Source organism: Bufo gargarizans, chromosome 7 (genome assembly GCF_014858855.1).
Source record: "Bufo gargarizans isolate SCDJY-AF-19 chromosome 7, ASM1485885v1, whole genome shotgun sequence".
Taxonomy (NCBI): Eukaryota; Metazoa; Chordata; class Amphibia; order Anura; family Bufonidae; genus Bufo; species Bufo gargarizans.
Genome location: NC_058086.1, coordinates 194,359,770 through 194,387,659, shown reverse-complemented (window position 1 = coordinate 194,387,659; position 27,890 = coordinate 194,359,770). Strand labels below are relative to the sequence as shown.

At 42.2% G+C, this 27,890-nt stretch overlaps 1 protein-coding gene across 9 annotated transcripts in view; it reads left to right on the top strand.

Annotated features, from left to right (window-relative positions):
- Window positions 1-27,890, top strand: part of MAGI1 (membrane associated guanylate kinase, WW and PDZ domain containing 1) — a 437,602-nt gene that overhangs the window by 191,642 nt on the left and 218,070 nt on the right. For all 9 annotated transcript variants that reach the window (XM_044302329.1, XM_044302331.1, XM_044302333.1 and 6 more), the window contains exon 2: window positions 5,076-5,192. In XM_044302329.1, coding sequence (XP_044158264.1) covers window positions 5,076-5,192 — 117 coding nt within the window. The remainder of the gene's footprint in view (window positions 1-5,075; window positions 5,193-27,890) is intronic.

Sequence of the window (27,890 nt, the reverse complement as noted above, 5' to 3'; positions counted from 1 at the left end):
TTGCTTACTTCTTATCTTACTGAATGTGGCTTAAATTAGGTGTTTATGTCCACTTAGTAGTTTAGAGATAAGGTTTATTAGATGACCGGCACAAAGTGAAAGTTAGAAAAACAGTTAACCCTTTGTGACAGAACAGTTCAATATTTTTAATAAAGGCCAATTGAAAATAAGATTTTTAGCCAAAAATGAGTAAAATGCAACCATAAACAAAAATTGTCTTTAAGGATCAGGCAATGCTCCCTGGGAAAAGGGATATGTAAATAAGCTCCTATCCAGGCAGTTGAAAGCTGCTTCTTTAATGCCACTTACTGGAAGGATCAGCTACACTATAAGACGGTGTCAACCCAACAGGCCTTGCAACATGACTTGGAATATTAGCCACATCAGAGTCCTTCCCTTCAGCAAATGACGGCCATCGGCAGACAGCTGTTTTTGGGGTTCTTGCTTCCAGTCAGTACAGAGCAAGACTCTGCTACTGCACTGACAAGGGGCAAAACCCCAGAAACAGCTTTCTGCATATAGTTTTCCTATTCTTCATGGGAAAGATTTGGATATAGATTATATTTCAAGCAGGGGTGCACCACCAATGAGGCCAGGTGAGACCATCTCCTCAGGCAGCACCAGGTAAAGAGAGGGGCAGCAGAATGGTCATGGTCAATGAGCGCTTTCATTGTGGCAAAGGGGTTCGGTTAAGAAATTGGCATGGGGGGGGGCGCCGTTTTAGTCTTCACCTCAGGCAGCAGAAAGGCTAGGTGCACCCCTGATTTTAAGTCATGTTGCTTGCTAAATCCTCAAACATTGACTTAAAGGGTAGCTACTGCCTCCACTCGTTGGCACTAAAGAGGCAGCAGTCTCTCTCCGGGGTGAGCGCATATATCCTGAGTCAACCAATACCTTTTTGAACTGTTTAGTGCATTTATATGTGAAATTAGTATGCTGAACGACTGTGATAGGCAGCATTTCCTAAGGTAACACTTTACAATTCAGCAAACGCGGGGAAATATTTGCCCATTCTCCCCAACAACATTGTCTTGTTCCCGTGAGAGGTCGGTTTCACTCAATTACACCCAGCAGAACACATTTCCATAATTTGACACGCGTTTTACAATATTAGGTCAGTTTCACCAAACGCCTCCATGAATGCCATTAAGGTCACAAATAATATTTCCCTAATGATATTACAGGAGCTCTGCAATGTATGCAGTAATCAAACCATTATCTGGATGTTGCGTGGCCTCGCTTGGGATGCTGGCTTATTTCCAGTGATCACGCATTTCCCTAGTTCTTAGGTATTTTGTGATCTTTAACGAGGCTGCAGATAGATTGCTGAAGAACAGAGACGCGGCTGAATAAAGGTTACTGCAAGGAGAACCAGGCTACGTTAATAAAATAGATCTTTAGTCCATGTAAAAGCAGGGTATTACTAAAGCCTAGCGGGGTGGACATCGGTTTCTGCAAAAGAACAGAGGCCTGCTGGATGATTCTTGGAACCAGCCGATGCCATGATTGCTGTGGCTGTGCTGCTTGACATATATCAACCACTGGCATTCAAGGCCCATGAGAATGGCTCAATCAGGGTTAGTAAATTGTGATCACAAGTAGGAATATGAGGATTTATTGATGGCAATAATCCCTTCCCATATTACTCCAGAATAGATTGTACACTTCTGTCTTCAGAGGGGTATAATGAAGCTCCTGGCCCCCATTGTAAAATCAGTGCAGAGGCAGAGGAGCCTTTCGGCATCCATCGAGTCTGGGTCTGGATTCGACTTCTAACATTGTATCTCTATAGCTATACCCCTGCCTGTCCTGTAAATTTTGCCGTGTTGGGTCATAGAATGGTAATGGGGAGTTCTTGGTTTTGGCAGGGTTCCTCTCCTCTTATCAGGTTTGCGTTAAGTTTGTGTATGAATGGAGAGCACATAATGGTGACACAATGAAGATGTGGGCAAGTGTTAGATAGAAGTGTCCACTCCAAAGAAGCTGCTCTAGTGTCTACTTTGGGACCCATGGAGAAGGTGTCCTAGTGCATTCTCCTTCCCATTTGAGGGTGTGACTCAATCTCTAAGGCTTTACATCGGTAGAAAATACAGGAAAGGGGAACTGTCTGAGGGTCAATTCTTCAATTAATGGGTGGGTGAAGAATTGGGACACGGTCCAGCTTTTCCGATCTACAAATGGGGTGATCTATTAGCATCAACCAGCACCAAGATGCCCATTTTGATTTTTGAAATCAGGTTCCTCTTCTCAGTATTGGAAAATGTTGAAAGCTCTACCCTTAATGTGATCTTGTATATTCTTGTTTATCTCTTGTCCATTTTGACCACAGTACTAGGAACACCAGGGGGATGGCATACAAGAAGTGAAAACGGCTTAGATGTCACTGCTAGGATGTCACCCTACAGCGCTTCTAGTACTGTAAGCATCACATACTCCTCCTTATTACTTATCCAAGCCTGAAGAAGGACCATTAGGTCCAAAATGTTGTTTCTGTCACTGTCATGACACTCTGATGCCCCTTTATATTTCTCTTCTGGGATGTGATTGGTCCTGTGACACCGAGGTCCCGAACCAGCACCCAGCAGCTACTAATTCACACTTGAAGACCCCAGTCATACAATTACTTTATGATGGTTATATTTGCCCCCAGATTAACCCCCTGATCCTTCTTAAAATAAACTAAAATTGCCAACAACGTCATACAAATTAATATTCAATAATAAAATATATAAAAATGTCTCTGACCTTGGAAATCTATACAAAAAATTGTTCATAAATCTATTCATTTTCCCTTTTTGCATCAATTAGCTGACAGCGTCTCACAATGGAGGACCCAACGTGTCCACACGTTACACAAAGAGCCCATTGATTTCAGTGGGAGATATGTCATACTTCATTCGGACAGTGGCGGTGCTGTAAGGAAATTGAACTTATTGCATTCCTATTGAGGTCGCCAAGCAGACACTCTATATTCAACTTATCATTGTATGGATCGTTAAAAGCAGACAACCCCTTTAAAATCTGGAGCGTTTGCTGGGTTTATATCTTTTTTTATGACAAGACAGGAGGTCTTAATTTCAAAGGTTCATTTTAATTCTGTGTTAAGTAGATAATCAAATTTTCTCCAGATGCAAACGCCATCGCAGTGTCATCGGTGGCTCCCATTATAAATGTACATACATAGCAGGAACATTACCTCGCACTTATAGTGTACACTCCAATTTGCTGAACTTGTGTAACTTTTTATCCCTCTTTCACTGAACTATATAATGTTTCCAGTGCTTGTAAGAGAGTCTTTCTGCCGGGTGTATTGTAATTAAAGGCTCCATTTGATCCAATTTTCCTCTTCTTAAAAGACTATTTTATACTGGTGTTCTACTTGAAACAGGGTATTTTGCATAGCTGCAACCAAAGACCACGTACTGTGTATAAGAGATCTAAAGCAAACTTTCCCATTCCCATGAATTGTATGGGGTGTCCCAAAAATGGGATGAGTTTCTGGTAAGTCAACCACAGAGACTCGTCAAACCACAGGATTTGTTAACTGATGACCTATCCGGTCTCTGACCGGTGGGGGTCTGACACCCGGGCCCCCCATCCCGATCAGCTGTTTGTGAAGGCACTGGTGCTCCTGTGAGTGCCCTGCCTTCTCGCAGCTCACCAAGCACAGCACCATGCATTCTATAGGGGCTGTGGTTTGGTATTGCAGCTCAACCCCATTCAAGTTAATGCCACATTACAGATGAACGTGTCATCACTGGCCTAAGAAAAGCATCACAGGAGTGCCGGTGCCTTCTCAAACAGCTGATCGTGTTGGACCCCCACCGATCAGATGCTGATGACCTATTCTTGGGATAGGTCATCAGTATACAAATCTCGGAAAACCTTTTTAATGGCGGCTAGGGGAGCGGGCTGCTTGACTTTGACTGGAGCAGGATAAATATGTATACACTAGCTCCCTCTTGGGGAGGCTATTTAAAGGGGTATTCTGGTTATAGCAAGTTGTCCCTTACTATTTTATTAGTGTGTGGGGGTGTCTAATCACTGGAACCCCCATCAATCATAGCAATGGGGGTCACATACCCAGAAATGAATGGAGCAGATGGTTGAGGATGCGCCGTACTGCTCCCGTCATCTTCTATGCACTGTATTCGTCTATTTTTGCCAGTCCCATAGAGAATGATTGGAGCAGCACATCTTGTACTCGACCAGCTGCACCATTCATTTTGTGTTATGGGGTCTTCATTCTCCCAGCAGTCGGACCCCCACCGATCTTATAGTTATCCCCTATCCTGTGGCTAGGGTATAGCTTGTTATAACCTGTACCCACGTATTCACTTGTTTATGCTAGCACTTAGCCGCTATTATTTCAGTAACTTTAAGGCTACATTCACACGTCAGTATTTTCCTATATCCCGATTTTCGGTCCGTTTTTTGCGGATCCGTTGTTCCTGAAAATGTTTCCGTATGTCATCCGTTTTTTGCGGATCCGCAAAAAACGGAAACATGTATAAAGTTCAATAATCAAATAAAGTTGTTTGGATTTCTTTGAAAAAAAATTAAAAAAAATAAAATAAAATTGTTATGTGTTTCCAGGAACGGATTCCGCATAAAACGGATGACATACGGAATGACATCCGAATGTCTTCCGTTTTTTGCGGATCCATTGACTTTGTATTGTACCAGGATCCGAATTTTGCGGAAAAGAATAGGACATGTTTTATATTTAAACGGACATGCGGAACGGAACAACGGAAACGGACAGCACACATTGTGCTGTCCGATTTTTTTCCAGGACCCATTGAAAATGAATGGGTCCAGATCTGGTCCTGATCTGTTCCGCAAAAAACGGAACAGATCAGGAAAGAAAAAACGGACGTGTGAATGGACCCTAAAGGTGTTGTCCGTTTTTATGAGGCTAAGTCATCAATATCAGAAAACTGCACATCCCCTTTAATGACTGTGAAATTTGAAAGTGCTTTAATATGCTTTATTAAAAATCTAAAATAAAAATTTTTGGGGGTATTTTGTTGTCATTAACACCTCTGCCGTTTATTATTTTTTATTTTTATTAGGAAGTCGTCTGAACAAGGACCTGAGGCATTATCTAAACCAGAGGTTCCAGAAAGCATCCCCCGATCATGAACTGCAGCAAATAATCCGAGATAATCTTTATCGCCATGCCGTGCCTTGTGAGTAAAACTCCTGACACTCTTTTCAAGACTCTTTACGGGGTTAATTGTAGATTCCTGTCCTGGAAGAGATGTGTTTAGTCTTGTTCCTTGTGTCATTTTATGCCTTCAGGTACTTGAAGCAGCCATGTACCATCTTCACTGAGCCATTGGAGGAGCTCGGACACTGTGTATAGTCTGGAGCTCCGGTTTCATTGTACAAACAGGTAAAACTTGAAAAATTTGAATATCGGGCGAAGTTCATTTATTTCAGTAATGCAACTTAAAAGGTGAAACTAACATATGAGACTCGTTACAGGCAAAGCGAGATATTTCAGGCCTTTATTTGTTATAATTTGGATGATTACGGCTTACAGCTTATGAAACCCCAAAGTCACAATTTTGAGGTCCCCTTTGCTCAGGGGGTATGGGTTAATTAGCTGACCAGAGTCTGACACTTTGAGCCTAGAATATTGAACCTTTTTACAAAATTCGAATTTTAAGCTGCATTAATGCAATTCCTTTTAAGTGGCATTACTGAAATAAATGGACTTTTGCACAATATTCTAATTTTTCGAGTTTCACCTGTAATGTAATATATAGATTATAGGCGATGGTGGAGTTGGACAATATAAAGGCACCGTTGCTATGTGTATAGACTACACCGTTATGCTGTGGTGCATCCACCTATGTATTGTGCGCTTTGGTCTTCTAGCTTCAGTTTAGCAAAAACAAATATTTCGACGTGCAATATTTTGCTGCTAGGGGTCGCCACGATAGATGCAATTTGTATATAACGGTTATGCAGTTCACTTATTGCTTAAAGGGTTTGCATGGTTTTGTATATTTTTCCAGGGTGTCTAATATTTAAAAGAAGCATCTTTGCAAACAGTCTTTTTTTTTTAAATGTCACCTACCGTTTTCTGTATACAGTTCCCATTCAACCTACAGTATGTGTTTTGATGGTTCCAACATTACTTCCATCAGTCTCCTCTTATACTGTCAACAGGTTGGCAAGAAGAAGGAGCGAGATGGGAGTATGACTGCAGGATAAGGCTGGACAGGATTTGTTTCCAGTCTGTATAGGATCTGTATACAGAAAACTGTAGAGTTTTAATTCAAGGCTATCTGCAAAGTGGCTTTCGTTCGTTATATTTGGTGCATTGGAGCAATGAAAAAAGTTGCACAATTGAACAGCTAAAACCTCAAACTTCTCTCAGCTGGGTTCCAACATTTTATTAAGAGTTGTTTAGCAGTTACGGCGGTATGTTGCATTAGAGGGGTTTGTCACTTTAGCCAATGACATTTATCATGTAGAGAAAGTTAATGCAAGGCACATACTAATGTATTGTTACTATCCATATTGCCTCCTTTGCTGGCTGGATCATTTTTCCATCACATTATACACTGCTCATTTCCATGGTTATGACCACCCTGCAATCCAGCAGCGGTGGTCGTGCCTGCACACTCCAGGAAAAAGTGCCGGCATCTCGAGTAGCCAGGACCGTGGGAGCGCACATAGGCTGGTGCTTTTTTCTTAAGCGCATACATGGTGTATCGCCACCTCTTCAAACAGCTGATCGTCAGGGGTCCCGGCTGTCGGAGCCCCACCGATCAGATATTGATGACCTATGCTGAGGATAGGTCATCAATAAAAGAAAACTGGACAACCCTTTTAAATCTCATAAGTGGGAAGAGGACTTAAAGGGGTATAGCTATCCTAAAACCCTCATACACATTAGGCCTCCTGCGCACGAACGTTTTTTTACACGGTCCGCAAAAACGGGGTCCGTAGGTCCGTGATCCGTGCCCGTTTTTTCTTCCGTGGGTCTTCCGTGATTTTTGGAGGATCCACGGACATGAAAAATGAAAAAAAAATCTAAGTCAAGTTTGCCATTGAAATGATAGGAAAAAACGGACACGGATCACGGACACGGATCACGGACACGGATGACAATCTTGTGTGCATCCGTGATTTTCACGGACCCATTGACTTGAATGGGCCCGTGAACCGTTGGCCGTGAAAAAAATAGGACAGGTCATATTTTTTTCACGGCCAGGAAACACGGCTCACGGATGCGGCTGCCAAACGGTGCAGTTTCCGATTTTTCCACGGACCCATTGAAAGTCAATGGGTCCGCAAAAAAAACGGAAAACGGCACAACGGCCACGGGTGCACACAACGGTCGTGTGCAGGAGGCCTTAGTGTATTGTCCTCCAAAACTGCCAAAATCGAAAGTGTATGTAGATCTCCCAACTCTCCCCCGACAGATGATACGGGAGATGAGAAGGATCAGGAATACACAATTTTTCGTTGAATGCTTTTTAATTCCAGGAGATAAGCCTCCACTAGACTCCTTTCTCCCCACTGAAAACACATCCAAACGGAGTGTGTGTGGGGTCGATAAGAGTCAAAAGGGAGAGCTCTCAGATCAACGATTGTTTGGCCAACTGTTTTTAAACGTGTGTGGGCACTAGTAATGGAATATCCACAGGATATGCCAAAGATGACAAAAAAATTATAGCCGACCCAACTACCATGGCACATTTATGACACTAATATCTTCTTATATGGCAGATGGACATCTGAGACCTTTTAGGTCTCTGCATCCTCGATAGTTATGTCTCTGGCTGGACTTATGGTCACTTGATCCAAAGGTCCAAACATTGATAGTTTCCTATCACATCTTCCATGAAATCAGCACTTGTGACGCTCAGTGCCATATATCATGCAGCTGTCCACTGAGAGTAGACTTAGTCGATGTATAAAATGATGGAAGTGTCGCACTTTGTTCCGCTCTAAACAAGGACAACTGAGGTTTGATTTACTGACCTTCTAGTTAAAAGCTTTTTTTTTAAGTCTACAGAACTGTCATTGATATTCCATTACAAAAAACCTGTCTGCCAAATAGAGGCTTATAGTATATTCATCATGTGCTATGGCGGTCCACCGGCCTTACATACCCATACAAATAAAGCAGCCCTACCAATTTCCTGTTTTCTTCGCTCGCTCCGTTCTAAACAAATCACAAATGGTGGAAGCCACTTAGAATTTATTGAAGAGATTTATGAAGAACCTTTCCAGAAAAGAGAATTGAGAATTATGACTGAGCTGGTGAATTAAGGTTGAGGAGCTGGAATGATGTACAGTGTTTAAAATTTATCGGTCTCGTAGCCTAGATTTCCACAGTCAATCACTATGGACTCTATTTTGGTCCTGGTATAACCTGCATAAGATGATTTGCAAGAAGGTCTTGAAAAATGTATAGGACGTATTATTTCAACTGCGTAGATGTTAACCTTTTCTGTGGTCAGATCTTTTGAATAAAAGTGGGGTCCCTGGGTTAATTTTAAAAAATTTACGAAGTAGACAAGCTTTTTTGGGTTATCTGCTCATTTCTCAAGTTGGGGTAAAATCTTATGTAGGATAGTCATGGAGGCTCGGGTTCTACCTTCTGAGGACAATCTCTGACCAGATTCTGGGGAACCCTGTCTGCAAAACACTGCCTTGAAAGTACTTCATCCTGGAGCCGATTCCCTGGGACTGTAATTTTGGATCGGGACTAGCATGGGTTGATTTCAGTCCGGTTAAGTTTTGTAGTAAATTTTGGTCATTTTTAGGTCATTTGGCATGGCGATTTTAACACATTACATGATAAGTAAAAAATCTTTCATGGCATTCCTGATCTATGATTTCAACTTTGCAACCAAATTTAGTTCCAATGGAGATCCACAATCAATTTTATCTAACTCTAGAGAAAAAAATCTTTTCTCACCTTTTCTGGTAGCATTTTTTTTTTTTTGCAGTGTGTATATGAAGTGTGTATAGAGTAAGTTAATGTGGTAGTGTCAGAATTTATAATTACATTAATTACATACATGTGGTATTTCCTGATCTCACTTTATTGGATGAAAGCCTTACAATATATAAACAGTGAAGCAAATTTTCAATGAATTCTAATTCTAATTATTATGCTGCCACATTGTAATAATCAAGATGTGCGCAACTCCATAAGTTGAAATAGTGTTAATTACCCCCATCTAGACCCAGGGTTCTTGTACATGATGCCAAAAAATTTATGGCTTGCCAATAATTGAATTAAAGGGATCGCTTTACTTTAATATTTATGGGCCTTAATCGGGTTCTCTGAGATTTTAAAACTCATGACCTTTTCTCAAGATAGGTCATCAATGTCCGATTGGCAGGGGTCCGACGCCCGGCTCTCCTGATCAGCTGGTTGAGGAGGCTGTGGCTCTTCATTGAGCATTGCAACCTCTTCCTAGGCCAGTAATATCACATTCATCACATGGCCTAGGCGCAGCTCAATCCCATTCAAGTAAATGGGGCTTAACTCCAATACCAAGCGCAGCCACTATTCAGTGAATGGCACTGTGCTTGGTAAGCTACATAGGAGGCGACGGTGCTAACTGGAGTGCTGTGGTCTCCTCAAACAGCTGAGTGGAACGGGTTACAACTGTTTTATCTCCGCAGATCTGATCCTGAGGATAGGTCCTCAATATCAAATTCTTCGAAATCCTTTAATATCTGAGTGTTCAGCTGTTCGGTAGCAGCATTGGTGCCGGAACTACACAGGTCTGTCCATTTCTGTAGCCCAGGCAATGACCCCAAAGCTCCATTAGAAGAGAACCCCATTTGTAAGGGATTTTTGAGCCAATCACTTGCCAATAGGCTCTGTTTCTTATGGGGTGATTCACAGATATCCTATTAGATTTTTTTGACGACACATCCTGTGTCTACAGTGTAACAAGAAGGATTACAATGCAATTATCCCTCTGTACAGTAAAAGTGTGGGGTTTAAAAATGGTGCCCACTGCTGTTTTAAACAGAGTTTGCAATTGGCCATAATGCAGATCAGAAACATTTAACCCCACAGATGCAGCTCAGAACAGCTTTCCCGTGCAGAGATCAGGGAAGCCGTCTCACTCTCTGTAATAGCCTGGGTCTCTTTGAAGGATCCCAGGCTATTACATCTGTAGTTTTTATAGAGGCCTGCAGGTGGCCGGGCTCGATAAGAACATAGTGAATCTCCTATACACTGCGATGCTAATGCATTGCAGTGTATGGGAGATTCACGATCTGAAGATCACATATTCAAGCTCCCTAAGGGAAAAAAGAAGTAAAAAAACTTAAATATATATAAAAATAAAAAATAACATTTTGATCACCCTAACTCTCTCGCAACTGTGGTGCCCTCTGCACTGTCACAGGGCCAGACAGTGAAACGTTACCACACTTGGTCCTGTCAATTAAAGTGCAGAGGGAATGGCAATTGCAGAAAGAGCAGATCCTCTAGGTCAGGGATACTCTACTTGCTGCCCTCCAGCTGTTGCAAAACTACAACGACCAGTATGCCCTAAAGGCTCTAGGCTGTCCAGGCATGCTGGAAGTTGTAGTTTTGTAACAGCTGGAGGGTCGCAGGTTAAGCATTCCTGCTCTAGGTGTAATGGTACCGCCCCCGTTGCTCCTAGAGGCTTATTTGAATATATTTAAACATAATTTTTCTCAGCAATGCGGGCACATATGAACATGGGACCAACACAGATATCTTCAGCTACCAAGTGCACATGTAATGGTCACGCCTTGCCTTGTGAATGTGCGGAGATCTGTCAGACTGGCTGCACATGTCTGACTTCTTGGTTTGTTTCGATTTGGATTTGAGCTGGATCCACCTTCCCTCAGGTGTACTGGGTTTCATTGTTAGTGAGGCTATTTATCCCTCCTTCCCCTAGTGGCCTGTACAGGTTATAGTTCTTTCCTGGGAGCTCTTGATTTGTTGTGGACCGTGTGCTCAAGATAAGTCCTCCTTCATTTCCCTTTGTGTGTTTTATCTAGGCCTCTAGGGAGATGCTTGCTTCCTCCTGGTTTGAAGAAGCAGGTAGCCTCTTCCCTTTTCCCTGCTGCTTATGGTTTGCCCAGGGTGTTTTGTTTTTAGGCATGAGGGCATGTGCATATCCACGCTTAGGGTATGCACATGGGCACAGCAGTTTAAGGAAAGCTTTTAGGGATCGCTAGGAGGTGACCCTTTTCTCCCTAGCTTTTGGGCCTAGTCGTTTGTTCTGTTTGTTTTCCCATGTTTGGTTGATTACCACTTACCTACCTGTCGTGACAGTAACAGGTCGGCCAGTGTCATAGGGACAAATCTGCTGACAGATGTTCTTTAAAACCGCTAATAAATTAGGTGCAGGGCATGTGAGCCAGAATTCTGTTTCAGCCTGAGCCCAAATTTTAGCAAATTTGGATTAATAAATCTGCCCCATTATTTAGATTACATCGAAATGTATACTGTTATTGAAAGAAGGCCAAAAGAATTCTCAAGACTCTCGCATGTTATGAAGCCTTATGTTTTCTCCCGCGCAGAAGATCTAAAAGTGCAGGGTGCTAGACCGTGTTCTTCGGATTTATCAATTGTAATACTGCAGCTATTGCACATCAGTGGTTTTAGTGTGAACAGGATGACTGTGGCAGATTGGCCAGTGTTATTGGCTTCCTAATTGCATACATTAAAAATACATGCTGGCCGGCTATAAAGTACCGATGGTATAAGGTGCACAGCCTGGAAAACGATAAAACAAATGAAATTTTAAAGGAAAATGATCTCTTATTTATAAGGGAGACTTATTTTCCCTTTTATTAGGCAGTAAAGCATATGGGCAGAAATCTGCAGCGTCGTATTTGTAAGATAAAGTCCTCAGTGCTGGATCCAATATCAAAGTCTTTTGACACTGCTCGAAGAGCGCCCCTTAGTGGTGGCATTGATTTTATGTTGTTGTTTTTTAGCCATATTTATAATAAAAATGACGCACATACTTATTTGGAAAAGGTAAAATTGTATACAGCTTCAGGTACCAGATAGTCAGGTAGAAAGAATTCCTACAGTTTAGGGACCAATATACATTTGTAGGTTCATTGATTAGTCTGAGCAGTGCCTTCTGACTGTGACGGCCAGGTCATCCCATTCACTTTGAATACTGAATCTGATTGCTGTGGGATTGGCGTAAGAAACTCCTGACGATCAGTTCTTGTAGGTAAAATTTTGAATTTCATGTTGGCCAGTAAATTGAATGCCCATACAAGTAGTGTGTAAACTTTAACATAAGTGAGTGAAGGGAGCCCACTCTGTGATGTCCTGCGGCCGGGGAAAGCTCAAGCCCTCCGCCGCTGGTTACCTGTGGGGCTGGGCCGCACCGATCTGCCTGCCCTCCTCTAGTATACTTGTATTATTTCCTTGGTACTGTTTTAGAATAAAATAACAATGGAAGATGTTACATTTGCAGCTTTCATTTCTTAAAGGGGTTGTGCAGTGGAGTTATTGGTGTCTGGGGTGGGTGTACTGAGGTACGCTTTGGCAGGAAGGGACATCATTTTCCTTCTTTTTCCTTTTTATTCCTTTTTCCTATTTCCACTTTTCTTTCCTTTTTCAACCTTCCTTCTCCCTTTCTGTTCTGTTCTGTATTCCCTTTTCATCCTTCCTCCATCCTTTTCCATCATTCCTTCCAGTTTCTAGTCCTTTCTTTTCCTTCTTCTATTTCTTTTTAGTCTTCCATCCTGTTCCACCCTTTTTTTTTCATTTTTGTTCTTCCATCCAGTTCCATCCTCCTTCATTCCTTCCCTTTCCTTCTGTCTTTCCTTCATTTCATTCTGTACTTCACTTTCTTTCTTTTCTTCTCTATCGTTCCTTCTTTTCTGTTTGTCCCTCAATTTCAGTCTGTTCTTTCTTTTTGTGTTTGTTTCCTTTTTTGAGATCTCCATTCCTTTCTTCTTTACGTTTCCATCTTTCTTTCCTTTCCTATCCTTCCTCCCATTTTCAACCTTTCTTTTTCTTTTTTCATCCATCCTATAACCTTTTCTGTTATTTCTTTTAATCTTTTCTTCCTTTTCAGTCTTCCTTACCCATTTAGTTGTTCCTTCCTTTTCTGTTCTACATTCCCCTTCCTTTATTTCTCCCTTCCTTTTCCATCCCTTCTGTCTTTTCATCTTTTCCTCCTTTTTTTCTTTTCTCCCTTTCTGTTCTGTCCTTCCTTCCTTTTTCATCCTTCCTCCATCTTTTTCTGTTCTTACTTGCATTTCTGTCCTTCCGTAGCATCTTTTCTTCCTTTTCCATCCGCCCCTCCCTTTCCTATCAGGATATGACCTTATTAAAGAAAAATTGTATTTTGTAAAATGTAGGATATAAGGTCAGTGTAATTAATAGCGGTTTTTCTCTTATGTAGTTAATAATTCATATCTGAACATGAAATGGTTCAATGCTGATATTAACGCACGGTCCCTTGGATCAGGAGAGCCGTGGTTTCCATGATTCTTCTCCATCCTTTTGTATTGTAAGACGTTTTCTGGTGGTTTTATGGAACGGATACTAACTTGTTTACTGCTCCTGAGGAGGTGACCCCTGTGTTATTGGCCTGACTTTAAATTTAGCCTTTCATCAAATTTTTCCTCTCACGGGGAAGAATTGACCTCGGCGTACTTAATTCTCCATAAAACCTGACAAATAAAAGGATCCATTTCTTCCTTGCATCTGAGTTCTATGCTTATTAGATTTGCTTGCTGTGTTAAGCATAGTAGCAAGTATATCCCACAGTTTGAATTCAATTAAATGAACCCCTATTGATTTCATTTCAGTGATTTATGACTGGCTAATATGTAAGAAAATATAGCTCTGTGGTTCTTTAGTAACACGTCGATAGTGATTTAAAAACAGAGGACAGTCCCTTGGCTTGATATAGTCCTATAAAACTTACATCAAGTGTCACTCATCTATATAGATGGCTGCCTGAGGACCTGATAGTGCTCCAATTAGTGGCGGAAAATCTGGAATTAATGGGATTTTTGGCTGCGCTTCAATTAATGTGCTTGCAAGTAAAATGTTTCAGGAAGTATAATGGTTACTTAAAAGTCATATCCTAGTATAATAACCAAACCATATACAAACATTTACCCATAAATAATTTGTACATAACCAAGAGGCGCTTTCGAAGAAGAAATAACATCTTTAATAAATATACAGACAACAGTCTGTACATGAAAGAGCACAATTAACTCATGGCAAGTGGTCTGATAAATCGTCAAAATAGTCTATGGTGGGCTAAAGAGTGACGCAAAGCGACAGAGGGACCAGAAATCAACTGATTGATATACAATCCGGCCAGTGGAACTCCGTTTAGGTGTTTTCGACAAAGTTTCGTTCAGCCATACTAGTTTCGTTCAGCACTCCTACAGGAGAAATAGGGTATTACATGATGGCTGATCATAACCATGCTATCAGGAGGTATTGGAGAAATCCAGCTGGTGTAGGGAGTCTTGCAGGCAATGAAAGAGGGTGTGCCAGTTGAAGAGAGGGCAGAGCCTCTAGGTGTAACGGCAACGCCCCCATTGCTCCTAGAGGCTCATTTGCATATATTAAAACATCATTTTTCTCAGCAATTCGGGCACATATGAACATGGGACCAACACAGATGCCTTGAGCTGCCAAGTGCACATGTAACAGGTCAGCCAGTGTCATAGGGACAAATCTGCTGACAGAGGCCCTTTAAAGGAGTATACTGAAAGGGGTTGTATTGGCAATAATATTAGTTCTCACCCACAGCAACGAAGTGGAAGATTTCTGACATATTTACAGATGATTTCTAGATTTCAGGGATAAATTCTCTATAAGCGTAACCATAGGAGAAGAAGACTTGAGCTCTGCAGCTATAATAGTGTACATAAAGCATTAGCCTGAATTTGGTTATTCCGTTCCAGTCAAATATTCCTGTATCCGATCTGCTGCTTCTCTTGACATTTGAATTGCTGAGGAGTAATAATCAATTGTCTGGTAGGTCAAAGCTTCACATTTGGAGAGAGGTCTCTAGGCAGATTCCATGAGGGACTTGGGAATGATAGATATTGAGCAGAATGTGTAAGAAGTTCTGGATGGATGAGGATGTGTAAACATTCAAAAATGTCAAGAAAATAAGTAATGTGGTGTGTTTCTGATGCATATATGTCTACTCTGCCAAAATGTCCATGGAGACTCCAAGAAATGGAGTAGGCTCTTTCTCCTTGATCACCATGGTTGGTTCACTGATGGTATCAGGGACGGGCAAGTGACTACTTGAGTGTGCAATGTCTCTGCATACATGCATAAGTACCTGCCAGCGACTTTGCTGGCAGCAGGAACACACGCCAGCTCCGGCTGCCATCGTTGAGCCACCATGGGTGTCCTGTCTGCTCTTGAGAAAAAAGGCATTTTGGGGCTTTGGAACCAGTTACTCAAGTTACAATAGTTTCAACATACAATGGTCATTCTGGAACAAATTAATAGTGTTACTTAAAGGAACCACTGTAATTTAAAGGATGGAGATGGAGGTCATATGCCAATTAAAGCAGTGGTTTGTAAAGATAGTTTTAGCACATGGTGACTTTGAAGCCCATCATTTGCCGCAAGGGTTTATTTCTCATGGGACGAGTCACAATCTTATTGATGATCAACAAAGATTACATGCAATTGTAAGTAGACGTGTACATGTTCTGTAGAGATGGAGGGGGGACCTCAGGGTCATCTCCTCTAGTGTTCCCAAGGAGGAACCCTATCATTATGGAGTGCCACAGGAGCTTAGATGAAGTGTGCCATGTTATACTGACGGCACGCTCTCATTGAGGAGGTAATAGAATATCCAACCAGAATTGTATCATTCATGTAGATATATATATTGTCTTCTGTATGGTCACCTCAAAGAGATTTTCCAGAAGTTAAAGGGGTTATTCAAGACTAAATTAGACCTACAGACGTGGCCAACCTATGGTGGTGATGCTACTTGCCTGGTCTCTGCCACTGGGTTTGGTCTTTGTGGCTCCTGGACCCTGCACTTCCGCTCCCTTCTGTGCCGATATCAACATCCATCGATGGGGGGAACACGTGACCGCTGCAGCTGTCACTGGCTCTACTTGCGTCACATATGTTGCAAGAAGAGCAGGTCACCATTGCACATTGCAACCAGTCACAGTCACAGTGTCCTCCCTGTCGACGTATATTGATATCGGCCCACAGGGGCGAAAATGCCACTCCGAGAGCCACACAGACCGAATCCATAGTTAGGGACCAGGTAAGTATCATCACCACCGTAGGTCGGCCACGTATGGAGGTCTGATTTAATCTCAGATAACCCCTTTAAATATCATTGGCCTCTCCTCAGGATAGGCCTCTAGTATCGGATCGGTGCAGCATTGTGGCCTCTTCGAATAATACCCAAGCACAGCGCCATACATTGTATAGTGGCTATGCTTGGAATTCGCAACTAAATCCCAAGTGCTTGACAGGCCATGTGACCAATGGATGTGACATCACAGGCCAAGGAGGAGTCCGCAGTGCCGCTGCTTGTACAAATAACGGATTGAAGGGGTGTGATCAGATATTAATCACCTGCGGAGAGGATGGACCATCAATATTTAAGCCCCTTAATTCTGTCCTTGACTTGACCTATTTTAAACCTGATCCTTTGGTTTACACAGGATCCCATATTTCCTTTAGAAATGCACAATTTTTGCTCACTATTTGTGCTATAAACCTGAAATATCTGACTTAAAGCTCAGGTCACGGGAGCTCACTGACTCAGACCTATTGGGGGATTATCTGGAAGTCTTTTCAGAAATGCGGTGTTTGGCTTCACGCATGGGCGATCTGTTTGTGTGACAATACAGCATAATTGTGCTGACATTTAAATTAGAATGACCTTCTACCGTTTACAGTGGTCCTGTAACTCCAGGGACCCACAAGTCAGAACATTAGGGTCGAGTAATTGTATTAGGTAGGGGGAGAGATAATTGGTATCTGGCATCAGCACCTCCGTCATAAATTATAGAGGACACATCAGATGTCAGGGTAATCCCAGGACTCCTCATCCCTGGTCCAGAACATTACAAGCTTTCCTCTCACTTCTGAGATTCACTTTTTTTTTTTTATTAAACTTTTTCCATTTAATTGGATCTTTTTAGTTGTCTAAAAAATATTATAAATAATAATAAATGAATATTATTTAGGAAAAGGTATTACTATTGGATACATTATATTCTGACATTTGATGCGTATATTTTGTCACACATTAAACTTGTCTGAATGAAACAAAAAAAATCTATTTAAAGGAGAACTCCAGACCAAAAAAATTATGTGACATAAATGGAATATATGATATGTGCCAATCTATTATGAATTTAGATACAGTCCTACCTCAGTAGTCTCCAAAATTATAAGAGGTGGAACAAATATTAAAGTCTATAGACACCTTTTAAAGAGGTTTTCTGACTCTTTTATACTAATGACCTATCCTGTTAATGGTTCATTAGTATCTGATAGGTGGGGATCTGTCCCCTGGGACTCTCACCGATCAGCTGTTTGAGAAGATTTCGGCCTTCTCGCAGCTGACCCTAGGCCATGTGACATCACGTTCATCAGTCACGTGGCCTAGGAGCAGCTCAGTCTCATTTAAGTGAATGGGGCTGAGCTGCAATACCAAACACAGCCACCATACAATATAAGGCGCTGTGTTTGGTAGGCTGTGAGGAGGAGGTCTCCTCAAACAGCTGATCAGCAGGGATCCCAGGTGTCGGACCCCCACTAATAGGATACTGATGACCTATCTTTAGGATAGGTCATCAGTTTAAAAAAAAAAAACATAAAACCCCTTTAAGAGCAATTTTTTTTATCATGGTCTTCTACACATTTGGGGTTAGGGTAAAAATCATTTTTTCAATTGGTTTAAATAAAAATTAACAGTTTTTCCTCTACAGCTTTCACTTTCAGTACATATGCAGACTGATGTTTCTCTTTCTCTCTTTCTCTGATGGCTTAGGCTCTCGCGTTTGGTGTGGATCCGTCATGGATCTGCAATCCGTTCAGATAATACAACCGCATGCATCTGTTCAGAATGGATCCGTTTGTATTATCTTTAACATAGCCAAGACGGAACCGTCATGAACACCATTGAAAGTCAATGGAGGACGGATCTGTTTTCTATTGTTTCCGAGAAAACAGATCCGTCCCTATTGACTTACATTGTGTGTCAGAACGGATCCATTTGGCTCAGTTTCGTCAGACGGACAACAAAACGCTGCAAGCAGCATTTTGGTGTCCACCTCCAAAGCTGAATGGAGACTGATCAGAGGCAAACTGATGCATTCTGAGCGGATCCTTTTCCATTGAGAATGCATTAGGGCCAAACTGATCAGTTTTGGACCGCGTGTGAGAGCCTGAACGGATCTCACAAACGGAAAGCCAAAACGCCAGTTTGAAAGTAGCCTTAATGTGTACCCCCTATGTGTGCTTTCCGCAAGGGTACATTAACACGACCATGCTGTGTTTTCAGGTCTGCAAATTGCAGACAAGAATAGTATGTGCTCTCTATTTTTTGCGGGGCCGTGAAACAGCCATATTGCAATAAATGGATCCGCACCCATTCTGCAAAATTGCGGAACGGATGTGGACCTATTCATACGGTCGTGCAAATGAGCCCTAAGGTTCCTAAACACAAATTGTAATTTATAGGTTTGATAAGAATTTAGATATGAGCTGTTTATGAGCGGTCAGGAGTTCAGACGTAAGAGCTATAGATCAAGCTGTCAGAGCAGCTCTCTGACTGATTCATGGAGAAGAAGCAACAGTCTGCAGATGCACTGAAAGTGAAAGATATAGAGGACAAATTGTTGAAAATTTAAAAATGTTGAAAATGTTTAATAAAGACCAATTAAGAAATAAATTACTCTCAAAGATGTCCACAGCCTTTTAGTTGTAGCTCCAGTTACAAGTGCTGCGTGTCGCTAGTCAGAGGTGATGGAAGAAAATGCAGACAGGGGAGCGAATGGTTCGGTTGGTCTTGTCTAGGACATAAATCCATTAAAGTGAGAAATAAAGTTAAATCTATTATTATGCCACAGACTTACATTTTGTACTAGTAGGCACTTCTATTACTATATATCCTCCTGGAAATAGCAAGTGGCTGACCATAAAAGGGGCGGAAAAGTGGGCAGGGTTCATGCAAATTTACCCCAGAATGGACAGTTTATGGGAGTTTCCTGGAGTCCGTCCCCCTCCCCCCTCTCCCCCATCCAGGAGGATCATATTACACATGTGAATGCAAGTCTATGGAGGAGGAGTGAGCAAAAGCTGAGGAAAAAGGCTAAGGTCCCTTGCAGACGAGCGTGTCCGGATGCGTCCCGGGTGCATTGCGGCAAACTCGCGCGAGTAGGTACGCAATTGCAGTCAGTGTTGACTGCGATTGCGTTCCGTTGTTCAGTTTTTATCGCGCGGGTGCAATGCGTTTTAAAAAACTGAATGTGGTACCCAGGCCCGAACTTCTTCACTGAAGTTCAGGTTTGGGTGCGGTGTTGTGTAGATGTAATTATTTTCCCTTATAACATGGTTATAAGGGAAAATAATAGCATTCTTTAATACAGAATGCGCGTAGTACAAGGTCAATTGAGGGTTAAATAAAATAAAATAAAATTAACTCACCTCCTCCAATTGATCGCGTAGCTGCCGGTCTCCTGTTCTTTCTTCAGGACCTGTCAAAGGACCTGTGGTGACGTCACCACAGGTCCTTTAGCCGGAGGCTCATTATTAAAGAAGTAAGAAGAGACCGGCTGCTACGCGATCAAGAGGCGGAGGTGAGTTATTTTTTTTATTTTTTTTTTAACCCTCAATTGAGCTTCTACTAAGCATTCTGTATTAAAGAATGCTATTATTTTCCCTTGTAACCATGTTATAAGGGGAAATTATACAGTGAATAGACTGTCATCTTAGCAACCATGCATGAAAATCGCACCGCATCCGCACTTGCTTGCGGATGCTTGCGATTTTCACGCAGGCCCATTCACTTCTATGGGGCCTGTGTTGCGTGGAAAACGCACAATATAGAGCACACTGCGATTTTCATGCAACGCACAAGTGATGCGTGAAAATCACCGCTCATGTGCACAGCCACATGGAAATGAATGGGTCCGGATTCAGTGCGGGTGCAATGCGTTCACCTCACGCATTGCACCCGCGAGAAAAACTCGCCCGTGTGAAAGGGGCCTAAGGCTTATTGCACACAAACTTTCCTCCTGGCTCCTGAGGCTTCACGCTTTGGCCTCCATAGCTTAAGGTGCTCTGGCTGGCTTGGGCTCGTCCAGCAGAGACGTACCCCTGCACACCCTTCCCCTAACTGGTGGTAAGCTAGACTGGAACTAACTGCCCCCCCCCCCCCTCTTCCTGCAGGAAATAGGGCTTGCTCCACAGAAGGGGGTTAGAATAGAATCGAAAACTCCATTCTACCTAAGTACAGCTCTGCCATATTTGCTGCCACCTGCTGGTGAACCAGGGAAATTACATTTAATAAAACAGTTGCATAGAAATATTATCATTGCACCATATAAAGGACCTGGATAGAAATACACAGATGACATTCAGGTTAGCCCATTAGAGATAGTAGCAGGGTGAAGAATCCTGCTCCCGTATCCATCCTCAGCTCTTACCTTTATAAGGCAATTAATATTCTTGGCAGCGACAGACACATCCCCATTATTTACAAACCACCTCTGGCAGATATATTGTTGTGGTGGAAATTAAATATTAATATCTCCAAACAAGAATGTATCAAGTCTAAGCCGAGAAGTGAATATCGTGGAGTAGACTCCCGCCTGTTTAATCCGCAGCCTAATGAAAAAAGGCCACTTAATGAGCCCTCTGGGCTCTGGTGTTTTTGAGATCACACATTCAGAAAAGAAATAAAGTATCTGCCCTCGCGCAGAGAGATTATGCGGTAACCGAATTGTCAGAAGCAACTTCAAAGCCTAATAGAGGGTCATTGAAAATGCATATTTATTGGGCGTGATTGACGTTTTCTGCAGCACAGTAATGAGGGGGGTGCGCTTCCTTTTTGATCTTTTAGTGTGTGGACACTTAAAGGGGTCCTTCCGGGAGTACCTAAATATAGATACACGGAGCACTAGATGTGTTCTACTTTCCTGATATAGTCTCTGATGTAATTCCTTGTCTGCTGATTATTAGTTCACTTCAAAGATGGATTGTAGTATGGGTGAAAGCGGGGCCTTCACTGTTAGGAGGCGGTCCTCATCCTCCCTTTTCCGCTGCTATAGTCTAAGCATCATCATGGTGTCTGCGGTCATACTCTTTATTAGAGATCATAACCTGAAATTCGTTCACGCTTCGCTTACTGGTAAAAGGTTACAACGGACCATAACGCAATTCTAGGACTGAATGCCGTTATTCCGTTATTCATTCCGTCATAATAGAAGTCTATGGGCTGTAAAACGGATCCGTTCCGTTTCCTGTTATGCAGGGGAGTCCTCTCCTGCATAACGGAAACGGAACTAATTCGTTTTGCAGCCCATAGACTTCTATTATGACGGAATGAATAACGGAATAACGGCATTCAGTCCTAGAATTGCGTTATGGTCCGTGGTAACGGAATCCATAATGCAATTCACCTTTTACCAGTAAAGGAAGCGTGAACGAATTTCAAAATATGAAATTCGCTCATCTTTACTCTTTATTACTTGAGACGTTTTGTGTTGACGCTGTGTGGCAGTAGTATTTAGGCGTTCTATGGCGGTATTAATAAGGCACTGTAATTGTAAAAGCATTATGCTAGAATGTGTCTCCATTTCTCACCAGCAAATTTATAATAATTTGCGGAAACTCCTCGCAGTCTTTTGTAGGCTGTGATTTGGCCCTAGGCTGCAATTGCACATCCTTATGGTCCTGCCCATGGACAAGACCCACGTTAACAAACTCCCCTCCACTCCACAGGAGTGCTACCTAAAATTGAGTCTCCGGGCCTTGATCTCTAGTCTCTGAAATAGAGGTAATCTATTAGATGAATTCTGCATGAATTGCTCAATTACCGTAACCGTCCTCCATTCTTCTCTATTGTCCACTGAAGTTCACTTTTATAAAGGATTTGTCCAGGATTTTCCTATTGGTGGCCTGTCTTCAGGATAGGTCATCAATATCAAATCAGCATTGGTCTGACACCCCGCACCCGCACCAATCGGCTGTTTCAGAGCAGATCATGCCCCTGAAATGCACAGCTTCGTCCATTGTTTAGTGCAGTGTTTCCCAACCAGTGTGCCTCCAGCTGTTGCAAAACTACAACTCCCAGCATTCCCGCACAGCCAAAGGCTGTCCAGGCATGCTGGGAGTTGTAGTTTTGCAACAGCTGGAGGCACACTGGTTAGGAAACACTGGTTTAGTGGACAGAGCTGGTAACCGCAGCACTGGATGGGAGCAGAGCTGCAGTAACCAGCTTCCTCCACTGTACAATGGATGGCGCTGTGTAGTTCTGGAGTAGATTTACGTTGGCGGAGTTACCCTGAAACAGCTGATCGGCGGTTGTGCAGACTGTTGGACTCCCACCAATCTGATATTGATGGCCTATCCTGAGTATAGACCATTAGTCTTAAAATCCTGGACAAACCCTTTAACCTACTTTTTAGTGATGGAGGTAAAATACTGTAAGTACCGGACCAAGTAGGCCAAAACAGCAGATGAGACCTCCATAGCAACACGGGTATCTGTAAAATGTTTTTTTTTTTTTTCCTGCAATTAATATGGCTTCGGCCTATGCGTATATGTGGAGGTATCATTTACTGCACGCTGTAAACTGAGAAGACTCATAATGGCAGCTCTGTTGTCCACCTAGTGGTGGGAGCATTGAACTGCACTTATTTGAAGGCCTATGTTACCAATATTTTCTAGTTTGTGTACGAGGTTTCTCTCTGACCTACAGAATAATCTTTGTAACAGATACAGTAGTAGTAGAGGAATTTACACCTGATGTAGAATTGCTTTATGATCGGTCGGGTTATGTTAGGACATGTAACGTATTCTGTGTCTATATTGACTGTGTTGAGTTTTAGTAGGGTGAGTTATGTGATCATAATATAATGTGGATTTTGGAAATATTTTAGACCCTTCTCTGTGAGTCTCCTCCGGGAGTACATAAATATAGATACACGGAGCACTTTCCTGATATCGTCTCTGATATATTTCCTTGTCTGCTGATATCTGTGGAGAGACTATAAATTCACTTCAAAGCAGGGTTGCCAACCAGAAGTTTTCTTTTTTCTGGACAAATTATCCCCAAATCAGACAACCAAAAATTTTTACGGACAAATTGGAAAACCATAATGAATGATAAAGATTATAAGTGATACATGTCTATAGCTCAATCTTCTGATAACACCTCATCACCAGCATTTACTGTGAGCTGGAAAGTGATGATAATTACCACCAAAATAATCTAGCCAGTACCATCAGCCTAAAAAAAAAAAAAATCACGGACACATCTACTTTTTTCACTGGGCACAGGAAAAAAGTTACCTATTTTTACAGACTATCCAAAAATTTCTGGACGATTGGTAACCCTGCTTCAAAAATGGATTATGGAAATATTTTAGACCCTCTTCTTTTCTGAGAGTGCCCCCCATTCAAATTTTTAAAATGTTTAGTACATGATACACATTGGGGGGAGATAAATCAAACTGGTGTAAAGTAGAACTGACTTAGTTGCCCATAGCAACCAATCAGATTCCAGCTCCTTTGGAAGATGAAAGGTGAAATCTGATTGGTTGCTATAGGCAACTAAGCCAGTTTTACTTTACACCAGTTTGATAAATCTCTTCCATTGTCCTTTGCGTCTGTAGCTCACTCAGGCATTGAGCCCTTTTTGTGTTTGCTGAGGATCATACAAATGTTCATTCCCAATAATTGGCTATTATCGGTAAAGGTGCCCCCGATCACCCGACAAGTGAGCAAAACGCTCCTCCGTCAGGTGATCCGTCGTTTATGTGGCACATAAAATTATCATTTGTCGGCCCTGTGTAAACAGACATGTGCTACCAACAAGCAGTGATTCTGTAAGGTGATAAACGATCGTAGCAGCGATCATTCATCCTCATACAGAGGGGATCATTGCTGCGTCTAAGGCAACTTTCACACTAGCGTTTCTATTTTCCGGTATTGATATCCGTCGTAGGGACTCAATACCGAAGACAAACGCTTCCGTTTTGTCCCCATTCCTTATCAATGGGGACAAAACTGAACTAAACAGAACGGAGCGCTCCAAAATGCGTTGCGTTCCCATACCGGAGAACAAACCGCACCAAGCAAAACAGATCCGGCATGACCCACAATGCAAGGCAATGGGGACGGATCCGTTTTCTCTGACACGATAAAAAGCGGATCCGTCCCCCATTGACATGGCTATTGTAAAGATAAATCGTACAACCGGATCGGTTCATAACGGATGCAGCCGATTGTATTATCAGTAAAACTATAAGGAAAAAAATAGAACATGTAAAAAACAAATAAAAGCGGCCAAACTAGAGACCGAGAGATTAATTGCCAAAGAGAGTAAAACTAACCCTAAAATGTTCTTCAATTATATAAATGTTAAAAAATATAAATCTGAAGGTGTCGGCCCTTTAAAGAGTAATGAGGGGGGAGTCGCAGAGAGCGACGAGGAGAAAGCAAAGCTGTTAAATATTTTTTTCTCCAACGTATTCACTGAGGAAAATAAACTGTCAGATGACATGCAGAATGCAAAAATAAATTCCCCATTAAAAGTGTCCTGTCTGACCCAGGAAGAAGTACATCAGCGACTTAAAAAGATTAAAATAGACAAATCGCCAGGACCAGATGGCATACACCCCCGTATCCTAAGGGAATTAAGTAATGTCATAGCCAGACCCTTATTTCTGATATTTGCAGACTCTATACTGACAGGGAATGTCCCACAGGATTGGCGCATGGCAAATGTGGTGCCAATATTCAAAAAGGGTCCAAAAACAGAGCCTGGAAACTATAGACCGGTAAGTTTAACATCTGTTGTGGGTAAACTGTTTGAAGGTTTTCTGAGAGATGCTATGTTAGAGCATCTTAACGGAAATAAGCAAATAACGCCATATCAGCATGGCTTCGTGAGGGATCGGTCATGTCAAACTAATTTAATCAGTTTCTATGAGGAGGTAAGTTCTAGACTTGACAGCGGCGAATCAATGGATGTTGTGTATCTGGACTTCTCCAAAGCATTTGACACTGTACCACATAAAAGGTTAGTATATAAAAGAATGCTCGGACTGGGAGAAAACGTCTGTAAGTGGGTAAGTAACTGGCTCAGTGATAGAAAACAGAGGGTGGTTATTAGTGGTACACACTCAGATTGGGTCACTGTCACTAGTGGAGTACCTCAGGGGTCAGTATTGGGCCCTATTCTCTTCAATATATTTATTAATGATCTTGTAGAAGGCTTGCATAGTAAAGTATCAATTTTCGCAGATGACACTAAACTGTGTAAAGTAATTAACACTGAAGAGGACAGTATACTACTACAGAGGGATCTGGATAGATTGGAGGCTTTGGCAGAGAAGTGGCAGATGAGGTTTAACACTGACAAATGTAAAGTTATGCACATGGGAAGGAATAATGCAAGTCACCTGTACATACTAAATGGTAAAACACTCGGTAACACTGACATGGAAAAAGATCTAGGAATTTTAAAAAACAGCAAACTAAGCTGCAAAAACCAGTGTCAGGCAGCTGCTGCCAAGGCCAATAAGATAATGGGTTGCATCAAAAGGGGCATAGATGCCCGTGATGAGAACATAGTCCTACCACTTTACAAATCGCTAGTCAGACCACACATGGAGTACTGTGTACAGTTCTGGGCTCCAGTGAACAAAGCAGACATAGCAGAGCTGGAGAGGGTCCAGAGGAGGGCAACTAAAGTAATAACTGGAATGGGGCAACTACAGTACCCTGAAAGATTATCAAAATTAGGGTTATTCACTTTAGAAAAAAGATGACTAAGGGGAGATCTAATTAATATGTATAAATATATCAGGGGTCAGTACAGAGATCTCTCCCATAATCTATTTTCCCCCAGGACTGTGACGAGGGGACATCCTCTGCGTCTGGAGGAAAGAAGGTTTGTACACAAACATAGAAGAGGATTCTTTACGGTAAGAGCAGTGAGACTATGGAACTCTCTGCCTGAGGAGGTGGTGATGGTGAGTACAATAAAGGAATTCAAGAGGGGCCTGGATGTATTTCTGGAGCGTAATAATATTACAGGCTATAGCTACTAGAGAGGAGTCGGTGATCCAGGGAGTTATTCTGATTGCCTGATTGGATTCGGGAAGGAATTTTTATTCCCCTAAAGTGAGGAAAATTGGCTTCTACCTCACAGTTTTTTTTTGCCTTCCTCTGGATCAACTTGCAGGATGACAAGCCGAACTGGATGGACAAATGTCTTTTTTCGGCCTTATGTACTATGTTAGTAACGGAAGCGTTTTTGCTGATCCCTGCCGGATCAGGCAAAAACGTAAGTGTGAAAGTATCCTAAATACAGCTCAACGAGCTTGTAACATTTGTGAATGAATGGCTCATTCCAGATCATTTCCCTATGTATCGGCTCATGTAAATTGGCCTTTAGCATCTGGAGGGCAGCACTTTGCAGGCAGTTGTTGTTGCTCGGTTACCCAAGTTCAGCTGCTTCTGATAAATGATGGTGTCTAATGAGTAACCTATATAGAGCTTCACCCGGTAAACAGAAAGCGATGCACACACCCATCTCTTATGAACCTTGAGCCCAATCACCGTATTATACAATGGGTCAAGTTCACGCAAAGGTCGGGATTTATGACTTGTGAAAAGTAGCTGATGTCCCAGCTGGCCACCAAAGCAAGAGCGCGGCTTTCATGCACAAGAGGATGGTAGGTGTTTATATATTTGTAATTAATCAATTAGTAAGACCTTAAAATACATTTTATGCGCTGCATTACATAGGCTCATGTTTGTATCTATTTCTATAGCTGTATTGTTTCCAGAAACAGTGCCACCCTTGTCGTCAGGAAGTGTTTACTATTGCAGTTGTGCCCCATTCAAGTGAATAAGGCTGAGCTGCAATATTAGGCCCAGCCTAGGGACAAAGGTGGTGCTGTTTCAGGTTTCTAATCTCATATAAACCCTTTAAGGCAGTGAATGTATTATGCCTTGTACCTGGTATGTTATTATTACTGAGATCTTTAAATTAGAAACTGGGTAAATGAAGGGCCCCAGGAATACCAGCAAAGTACAGGGGTCATTTATGTATTCATTGAATGGACCAATCAGCAATGTGCTGGTTCATATAATGGATACGAGCAGCCTGAAAGGGGGATTCCTATGTTGGACACACTGCGCATGCGCGGCTCGCTCAACATTCACTGCTATGGGACTTCTGAAAATATCCAAATAAGTGGGCTCGGCTGGTTTCGGAAGTCCCATAGCGGTGAACGGAGAACAATTTGCATAGGCGCGACCACCTCTCCATTCCACACTATGATGGGTGGGTGACCCTGTTCTGAAGATAGGTGTGGATCCCGCCTTTGGGACCAGCTCCTATCTGAAATTGATGGCATATCCTAGTTGGTAATGCCCCTTTAAAGAGCACCTGTCAACAGAATCAACCCTATTAAACCACACAGACTACATGACAGGGTTGATCCTGCTAATAAAAATGATACCTGTCTTTTGAATATAGATGATGGCATTTCTGAGGATTTTTTTAATTTTTTATTCTTTATGAAAAGGGCACTGAGGGGTGTGGCCAGCACTGGAAAGCTGAGGTGCACTGAAGGGCTAGACCTCACCTCTCGGTGCACTGAAGGGCTAGACCTCACCTCTC